The sequence below is a fragment of the Callospermophilus lateralis genome, unplaced genomic scaffold, assembly GCF_048772815.1.
Source record: "Callospermophilus lateralis isolate mCalLat2 unplaced genomic scaffold, mCalLat2.hap1 Scaffold_210, whole genome shotgun sequence".
In the NCBI taxonomy this organism is placed as follows: domain Eukaryota; kingdom Metazoa; phylum Chordata; class Mammalia; order Rodentia; family Sciuridae; genus Callospermophilus; species Callospermophilus lateralis.
Window position 1 is genome coordinate 1,842,145 of NW_027513072.1, and position 9,490 is coordinate 1,851,634.

General features: G+C 48.6%; 1 protein-coding gene across 1 annotated transcript; it reads right to left on the reverse strand.

Moving 5' to 3' along the window:
- Positions 1 to 2,076: 2,076 nt before the first annotated feature.
- Positions 2,077 to 8,317, reverse strand: LOC143389321 (palmitoyltransferase ZDHHC19-like). Its single transcript, XM_077108218.1, has 6 exons — positions 8,187 to 8,317; positions 7,717 to 7,838; positions 7,031 to 7,170; positions 6,100 to 6,272; positions 5,574 to 5,649; positions 2,077 to 2,139 (listed from the first exon to the last, which is right to left on the reverse strand). The coding sequence occupies exons 1-6, from the start codon at positions 8,315 to 8,317 to the stop codon at positions 2,077 to 2,079; spliced, it is 705 nt and encodes a 234-aa protein (XP_076964333.1).
- Between the last annotated feature and the right edge of the window lie 1,173 nt (positions 8,318 to 9,490).

Sequence of the window (9,490 nt, forward strand, 5' to 3'; positions counted from 1 at the left end):
TTCCTGAGTCTACCCCAGGGACAGGACCAGAACCAGCACCTGATGCACCCCAGGGGGAAGGGACCAGGGTGGGACACAGTTGCAGGAGAGATGCAGGATGAATGCCCCCACCCTCCCACATCTGGGGAGGAGGCGCCCAGGAGGGGGCTCCAGACTGACTCAGGCTGGCTCACCTCCCACTAGAGGGCTGGGCCAGACTTGGTTTTCAAATTCCTGGGCAGCTGGCACCCCCTGTAGTCAGACAGGGATGCTGCAGGACAGGGCTTGCTCCATCCCTAGTGCTAGCTGGGGGTTTTCTCTCCTCCCATCTCCAGCCCTTGCCAGGAAGCCAGCCAGGTCAGTCACTGTGATTATTACTGTTGCCACATTTTAAGGATGAGAGAAATGACAAGTGTCTTGCTCAAGGTCAATGAGCTAGACAATGTTGGTTCCCTAGCTTGGGTTCTCAGAGAGCAAGGATCTTTCCCTTCCAAGAGGGCTTTGTTCCAACCCCTCAGAGCCTCCCTACATCCCCAGGAAACAGCGCTTCTCTAAACCTAGAACAAACAGACAGAGCAGCCATAGGAAGAAGTAAAAACTATTTACAAATATACAACAGGAATGGAAGTCTTAGCACTCCCAATAGGGGAGTGATTGAGGGCTCAGCTACGAGTGGCCTCCACATGGAGGCTCAAAAGATGAAGTTCAGATGTCCTGGTATCCAGCAGTGTGAATGGGTGAGTGAGAGGCTCGTGGATGGGAGGCCAAGTCTTCTCTGTGGGCTTTTTGCTGCGGCATCGGGCTGATGGAAATCTAAACACATAAGTCAATACATGGGTGTTCTTTCTAGCTTCTACCCTGCAGTTCACAGTCATGGCTCTGGGCCCCAGGAGACAGGACAAAGGAGAGGGCTGGTACCCCAAGTAATGCAAGGGCCCTTGGTGGGCATCATGGGTTATCTACCCTACTGCACTCCTAATGCTCCACTTCATATATTTCAAATGGGATTTCAAGTACAAATTTCCATAAAAAAAAAAAGAGCCAGGCACAGTGGCCCATGACTATAATTCTAGTGGCCTGTGAGGCTGAGGCAGGAGGATCACAAGTTCAAAGCCAGCCTCAGCAAAAGTGAGGCACTAAATAACTTAGTGAGAACCTGTCTCTAAATAAAATACAAAATAGGGCTGGGGATGTGGCTCAGGGGTCGAGTGCCCTGAGTTCAATTCCCTGTCCCCCTCCCCCCCAAAAAAGTATCTCCTTTAAAACATAAATTACTAGTCTCAGTCCTCATTAATAACTGAGGAAACTGAGGCCTAGAAAGGTAAGGGACTGGCCAAGGCCAACTAGCAAATTAGTGGTGTAGTCTTTTCTCTTTGCTATTCAGCAACACCTGGGAGTACTCTGAAACCTGGAACCCGCACACTCAGGTTCATATTTCCGTTCCTTAAGCTCCATGTGCTTCAGCTTCAGGGCCAGCCCAACCTCAGGAGCCTCCCCCAACACATGTGTGACCCACAGACATCCTTCTCCCAATGCACACCCACTATTCCTCACCTCCTGTAAAGCTGCAGCCTCGCCACTCCCTGGGGGGCCCTGCCCATGTGTTGGAGATGTGGGCCCAGGGAGCTCTGTGGGACGGTGTTGACGGGAATATTGTGGCGAGAACCGTTTGTGCACTGGGTCCCCTTGCTCAGGGTCCCACTCCGTGCCTTTCGCCTGCTGCATCCAAGTAGCTGCAGACATGTACCTGGGGCGTGATAGACCAAATGCAGGGAGTCACTACCCACCTTGGCCTGGTCCCCCTGACCACCCTCACCCTCAGCTTGGAAAGCACAGAGCCCAGGGATCCCAGCCAGGAGTCTCATCCAGGCTGCATTTCCCCTCTACTCCATTTCTTAGGGCAAGAACCTAGAAGGGCAATGAATAGGGACGTTCCCAGAGGCTCCCAGAGTGCCCTGGAGAAAACCCCAAAGGAAAGGACAATGGGTGACAGGGCCTGGGAGCTGGGGTCAGGGACCAAAGAAGAAAACCCAGCTTTATCTCACCCCCCTCCCACCAGCCCCAGAGATCCACCACTTGAGCCTTCAGTTTACCAACTCACTTGGGTCCCTCTGGCATACAAATGGTCAAATACCAGTTGTTGGCACAGCCCTGGTCGAAGGGGTTGTTGTTCCGGAGTGATTTGCCCTGGAGGGAGATGGGGATGGGAAGAGGAGCTCAGAATCAGCAGGACTGGGCAAGGCCATCTCCCAGTGACTCCTCCTAAGTCAGTCAGCTTAGCCAGGGCTCAGCCCAGGCCTGGAGCAAGATTCTAAGGGCAGGGGAGCCCAAGAGTGACCCAGGGCCTCCTGCCTTCCTATGCTCCTAGGAAGAGTGACCTCCCTTGACCCACTTGTGAGCAGCTCTCCGCAGACAGTGCTGACACTGCACTCCTTTCTCCTGCCTTCTCAGGGCTCCTCATCATCCTGTGCCTCCCTGTGCAAGATCCTTGTTCTGTCTCCATTGGCCACACCTGTCCTCTTACCTCATCCTTCCACACACCCCCCTTTTTTAAAAAAAATATTTTTTAGTTGTTGATAGACCTTATTATTTTTTTTTAATTTGTATGGGGTGCTGAGGATCAAACTCAGTGCCTCACACATGCTAGGCAAGTTCTCTGCCACTGAGCTACAACCACAGCCCCTTTCAGATACCTTTTAAACTCTTCCTTGTGCTGCTCAATTGCTCCAAAGACAATGTCACCACCCCACTCCCACTTCATTTCCCCACCTCTCATTTTTTTTTCTAAAATTATGCCTTAACTGAATTTCACTATCTGGGAGGACACGGGCAGTGGGGAGGCCACATCATAGTTTCCTAGTCAAAAATCACATGGCCCAGGAAAATCTGGGCTGAAGGCCTTCAGTACACAAAGCAGTAAAGGTCAAGCTCAAAGTAAAGGCAGACCACAAGGCTGATGAATAAGGGCCAAGCACAGAGTCTCAGGTGGGAGGAGGACCAGATATGGCAGTGGTGGGCTGGGGACTAAAAGGATGGGAGGTGATGAGCAGGTAGGCTCCTCTGTCTGTTCACTGTCTCGGGGTCTGCAGCGTCCCCTCCCCCACTGATGCTGCCCACCAGTCTTACTGAAAGAGCCTTTAGTCAAGAGATTGCCATACTAAAGGAATCCCAGGGCAGAGATGCCCACCCCTATCATTCCTATTCAACACTAAAAAGAAAAAGCAATAAAGATACACAGATTGGAAAGAAGGTAATGAAACTGTTCTTCACAGATGACAATTTTCTATGTAGAATGTACAACAGCCACAAAATGCTGAGGGAGAACTCAGTGGTTGAGCACCCCTGATTCAACCCCTAGTCCTAGAAAAACAACACTAAGGACTCCTGCTCTTGGGAAGATGCTATGAAGAAAATGGAATGACAAGTCACAGATTGCAAGAAGAGATGTGCAAAACCTAGATCTGAATCTGATGTAGAAAACTCTTAAAACTCAATAAGAAAACAACCGTTTTTTCAAATGGGCAAAAGATTGGAGTAAACGGTTTTGGGGGGAGTGGGTACCACGGATTGAATATAGGGACACTCAACCACTGAGGCACATCAACAGTCCATTTTTTTGTGTGTATTTTATTAGAGACAGGTTCTCACAGAGTTGCTTAGTGCCTCGCTTTGCTGAGGCTGGCTTTGAACTCGGAATCCTCCTGTCTCAGCCTCCCAAGCTGCTGGGATTACAGGTGTGCGCCACTGTGCCCTGCCAGGAGTAAACATTTTACCAAAGACCTAATGAAGGCCAAACAGACATGAAAATAGGCTCAACATCATTACTCATTAGGAAAACACAACCTGGAACCTTAATGAAATACTACGACTCATTTAATAAGACAGGTTTGATTAAAAGACAAAACAAAATAACAAAGGACAGTGTGAGGGGCTGGGGTTGTGGCTCAGTGGTACAATGCTTGCCTAGTGTGTGTGAGGCACTGAATTCGATTCTTAGCACTGCATATAAATAAATAAAAGGTCAACTGATACCTAAAATATATTTGAAAAAAAAAAAAGTGTGAAATGTTGGTGAGGATGTGAAGCAACTGGAATTCCCAACATTGCTGGTAGAATTTAGAAACCTTACAGTTGTTTTGGAAGACAAATTTGGCAATTTCCTACAAAGTTCCACACGTGTTTACCTTATGACTCAGCAATGCCACCCTTAAGAATTTATTCAACAAAAATGAAAACTTATGTTCACATGCCTGTGCATCAATGTTTGGGGCAGCTTTATTTATAACTACCCCAAACTAGCTAGGCATAGTGGCCCACACCTATAATCCCAGAGGCTTGGGAGCCTGAAGCAAGAGGATGGCAAGTTCAAAGTCAGCCTCAGCAACTTAGTGATGCGCTAAGCAACTTAGTGAGACCCTGTCTCAAAATTAAAAAAAAAAAATTAACATAATTTGAGGGGTGCTAGGAATGTGCCTCAGTGATTAAACACCCCCCGGTTCAATTTCTAGTATGAAACAAACAAAACAAAACAAACAAAAATACTGGCAAAAACTAGACATAATGTAAAAAATCCTTCGTTTGATGAATGTATAAACAATCTATAGGGCATCCATACGCTTCTACACAGCAATAAAAGAAATAAAATACTGATATGAGCGACAACGTTGATAAATCTCAAATACATTGTCCTAAATAAATAAAGCCAGAGAAAAGAAGGCAATGACTCCATTTACATGTGATCCTGGAAAAAAAGAAAAACCAGAAGGACATAGGGAGAGAGACTGACAACAACAGGTGAATGAAAGGATATTCTGGAGTAAAGAAACTGCCTAATCTTGATCATGCTGGAGAATGCAGGACAGTATCCAGTTGTCAAAATCCCGTATCCTAGACTAAAAGGGTGAATTTTGCAGTTTTAATTTATTCCTCAATAAATGAGTTTTTGTTGTGTTTTTTTTTTTAAATCCCACCATGCCTCCCAGGTTTCCACTTCATCAAAACTAAATTTCACGCTCAACTTTTAGGGGCTTTTTAATCTTGACTCCTCCTTATAAATTATCTGGCACCTTGGGTTTGATTTAGAATCGTTCCTTCCTCATTTCCTTAACATCCTACATTCGGGTTTCTCTGCCTTTTTGCAAAGGTGTGCCTCTCACAGACAACACCCTCCTGTCTTCCACCTTTGCAAAATCACACCTAGGACAGGAAGAGTGGCACGTCCTCCTCTACAATGCTGGCCTCGCCAAGCTCAGTTTCTTGCAGGCTGCTACACCACTCAGGACCGACCCCCGTCTCAAGCGTTTCCCTAGGTGTCTGCTGGTGTTATTCTGATCGCAGGGTTCTTATCAACACAAGCGCAGGATGCACCCATCCCTCAAATAACAGGCTCTCCATGCAATGCACCCACGAGGAAGAATGACCACTGAGCTCCAGGGGGAGGAAAGATCTGAGCTGCATCTTAAGGGGTGGGTCTGGAAGGACTCATGAGGCACCATCAGGACCAAGGGCAGTGAAGATCAGCCGAAAGTGCCGGATTCCCAAAGATGCAAGATGCCTCCGCACCGTCTGGTATTGCAGTACTCGCTTACCTTGCTCACCGACACAGCCTGTATCATCAGGAGCAGAATGACAGGCAGCAGGAGTACCAAGACGGGTACAGCTACTGCGATGCTGTGCATACACAAGCTAAGAAGAACAGACAAACTGTTCTCTCCTGGCCCCGCCCAACGACCGACAGCCCTCATTAGCCCCGCCCTGGCTGGCCCCGCCCACCCACTTTTGCCTCCCTGGACTGGACAATTAATCCAGCACACCCAAGAGAAACCTCACCCCACCATGCTGGCCTCCCACTTGACCCTTTTCAACCTTCATTACCCCACTTCTTGGCCTCCCTAGATTCTTAACTCCATAGTCCATCCTACCACGCCCATCTCCCTGACCCCACTCGCCTTCAATCTGTCCTTCATAGGTCCTCCCAAGTAGCTTCTCCCTTTAGCCCTGCCCACAACATCAGCCCTCCCTCGGTTAACCCCACCTCTTGGCTGTCCTGCCCCTTGGCTGTCCGTCCCTCCCCACAACCCATTCTCTTCCCAGTGTGGGCCCTTGGGACTGGGTGGATACGCCATGGCTGAGTCCAGCGACAAGGGCATGTGTCTTGTACGAATGAGAAAAATCACACTGGTAGCCAGAAGAACAACCAGATAAAGGCACAGGGACACCAGCAGCAGCACGAATACGCGGAAATTTCTTTGACCTACACAATTGTTTACCCACAGGCAGTGGTGGTCAAAGTCCTAGAGGAGAGAAGGCAGACCTTGAGGGTCTATTTGGCTTAGCCCAATACCCCAAAATCTTGAGCCCCCCCCTCAACCCAGCCCCTAGACCTCCTGCTCTTGGCCCTGCACTTGAGCTCCCATCTCCAGGGTGAAACCAGCACGTCCATGGATAGAGCACAGTTAGGACGCCATGGCTCATCAGGTCGTTTGTCATGAGTGAGGTCTCTAGAGACAAGACCTGCCTGGTGTCACTTTGAGCAGGATACAGAAAAGCTGTGAAGCTGTATTTTTTCAGATACTGGGTAAGGATGAGAAGAATTTCTAGCCCAGCCAGCCTTCTGTACTTGGAAACCCGTGCAAGGTGTGCACATGAGAGAAGAGCACTCGGAACCCAGGAAACCCTCAATTGGACACCCAGAGGTGGACAGGCAACAATACCCAGAACAGGGCAGCAGCCGGCCTAAAGTTATGGGTATCTAGTATCAGCAAGCTAGTGGGACAGTCACTGCCTTTCCTCCCCTTGACTCCACCAGGCTCAGCACAGATGGTGCCCTTTGCATGTCAGCACCTGTGCAAGCAAGGCCAGCGTCTCAGGACAAGTGCAGAACTGGAGGCAATAACATATATAAGTGACCAAGAGTGGCTGAGAGCCACTTGTAGCAGTGTGGGAAGATGATCTCATACCCACCCCTGGACCACATATGATGTGAAGTTCCTGGTCCTGGCCAGGTGCCCTGGGATGGGTTGGTGAGTGGACAGGAAGGAGGATTACTTACCTCCACACAGATATTACAGAAGGGACAGTGGTGGGTCCGGGGTGGACGATGGAAAGAACACTTCGAGCACCACTGCAGGCGAAAGGCCCTGTTGTTCACTCGTGCTATGTATTGAATGTTGGGGTCCTCTTCTAAGGAGCCTGGCAGGGGAAGAGATTTGGGCAGTGGCAGGAGGCCCTTCCACCACTCTACTACTTGGGGCCGCCCCATAGCATCATTGGGCAACAAGAAGGGTGGGGAGGAGGAGGGCAGGGGAATCCCGGTCCCTGTTGAGCAAGCTGACCACTCAGATGGGCGGCAGTCAGAGAGAAAGGGCTGTCCAGCCACAGGAGCTCTATACAGAGCTCTCCCCTTTTGGAATAGTGATCAGTGCTTGAAGTCGTGTGTAAAATGGGAAGGAGGAGGAGTGAACTGCGTGGTTTGGAAGGGCCTGCTGGCCTCTCTTGCCAGCCTGCCCAGTCCTTGCTTCGAAAGCAGCTGGAACACCTCCAGGATTCTGTTTTTTCGCACTTCAGTGACTTGGGAAATGAAGTGCCAGGGCCCAAGTAATGATGACATGGAGGGAAGGGCTCCTGAGGCCACGGGGGCGGGGGGTGGGGTTGAGGGGGGTTAGCATGTTTGAAATCACCCCTATAGGCATCAGCCCTTGGGATACCACCTCCTTCTCCAGGGGTCTGAGGCCTTACCTTTGTGCAAAATGCCTGGGTCTGACCCGTTGAGGAAAATGAGGCTGCTGAAGGACAGTATAAAGAATAGGCCCGAAACCACGGCAAATTCCCACTGCCCATTCTGAGCCAACCACCGGCACCTGAAACCAGAGCCAGACTCAGTCCTAGTCTGGGGAAACCCAGAGCTCCCCACAAGGCCTAGTTCACCTGAGGTAGGACTCACTCGCCTTAAGGACTGATCTAAATATCCAGGTTAGAGACAGACCATGGAGACTCCACAAAATGTCACCAGCATTACCAGTCTCTCATAGTTCCCTAAATGTGTCAGGCACTCCAGACCTCTGTGCTTTCACATTGGGTTCCCTCTAACTCTATATCCTCCTTCCCCTGCTGACCCTCTCTCTCCACTTCCCTCCCTGCCTCTGTACTGTCCTTGTCTATTTTCTCTTCTGTGTCTAAGACACTGACACCTTCCATGGGAGACTCACGGAAAGGCGAAGAAGATGCCACTTATTGTAATAAGAAGCATTGCATTAAAAGCTGGAAACAGGCTTGGTTTCAGCCATGAGGATTCGATCGGAGGTTCATTTGGGGGCGTGATACTCTGTGAAGAGGCCATGGCTAGACCACCAAGTCTCACAGACTGAAGCCACCAACGAACTCTTCTGGGTTGGCACCCAGACTGCCATGACAACAGAAGTGACATCACAGAGGTTCTGGAATGGGGGCTCTGGCTGCTTCCAGTGACTTGTGAGATCAACCTTCCCCAACCCCCACATACGCACATGATGTAGACTGGGACATCCTGCTCTTATGATGGTAGCTTTGTTGGAGCTTGTGATGATATGATGTGGTTTATCCCAAAGGTTCAAAGGCTGGAGGGTTGGTCCTCAGTGATGAGGTGGTAGAACCTGAAAGAGGTGGGCCTAGTGGGAGGTAACTCAGTCACTCTGCAAGATGCCCTCTCAAGGGAGTAATGGCTTCTCATGGGCCCCCATTTGTTCCTGTAAGAGGGAGTTGTTATCAAAAGAGCCAGATTGGTCCCTCCCTGTTTTCTGACACACAATCTGGTGAACACCCTCACCAGAGATCACTTGCAGGAGCTGCCAAATCTTGGATACTGAGTTAAATAAAACTTACCTCCTTATAAATTATCTGTTCTATGGTATTTTGTTAGAGCAACAGAAAGCAGGCTAATACAGAGGCCATAAATTATGTGAAGATGGCATGGGGAGAAGTTTGGTGATGGTCATCCCCCTTTCAGGCCCAGTGCTAATTGGAGTCAACAGTGCTCATTGCTCATCCTAGCTCCACTTCTTCCTTTTTGTTGTAACAGAGCTCCAGTTTGGGGAAGGAGGTAGAAATCTACCAATTAAATATCTTCCCAGTTTACTCACTTCCATGGTGGGATTTATGATGTAATTCTCTCTCAAAAATAAAATGAGCTGGGGATGTGACTCAATGGTTAAACAATCCTAGGTTCAATCCCTGATGATGATGATAATAACAATACTAATAATAATTTGTACATATTTATGGCATATAACATAATTTGAAAAATGTTACATTGAAGAACATCTGAGTCAAGCTTTTTAACATATACATTACTTCATATTCTTATTTGTGGTGAGGACCCTTAAAATCTACTCTTTGAGTCATTTTTAGTGTAGATAACATTATCAACTGTACTCATTCTGTTGTATGTTATTATTAACTGTAGTCATTATATTGCACAATAGATCCCTTAAACTCATCCCTCTCATCTAAGTGTAATTTGTTCTCCTGGGACCAG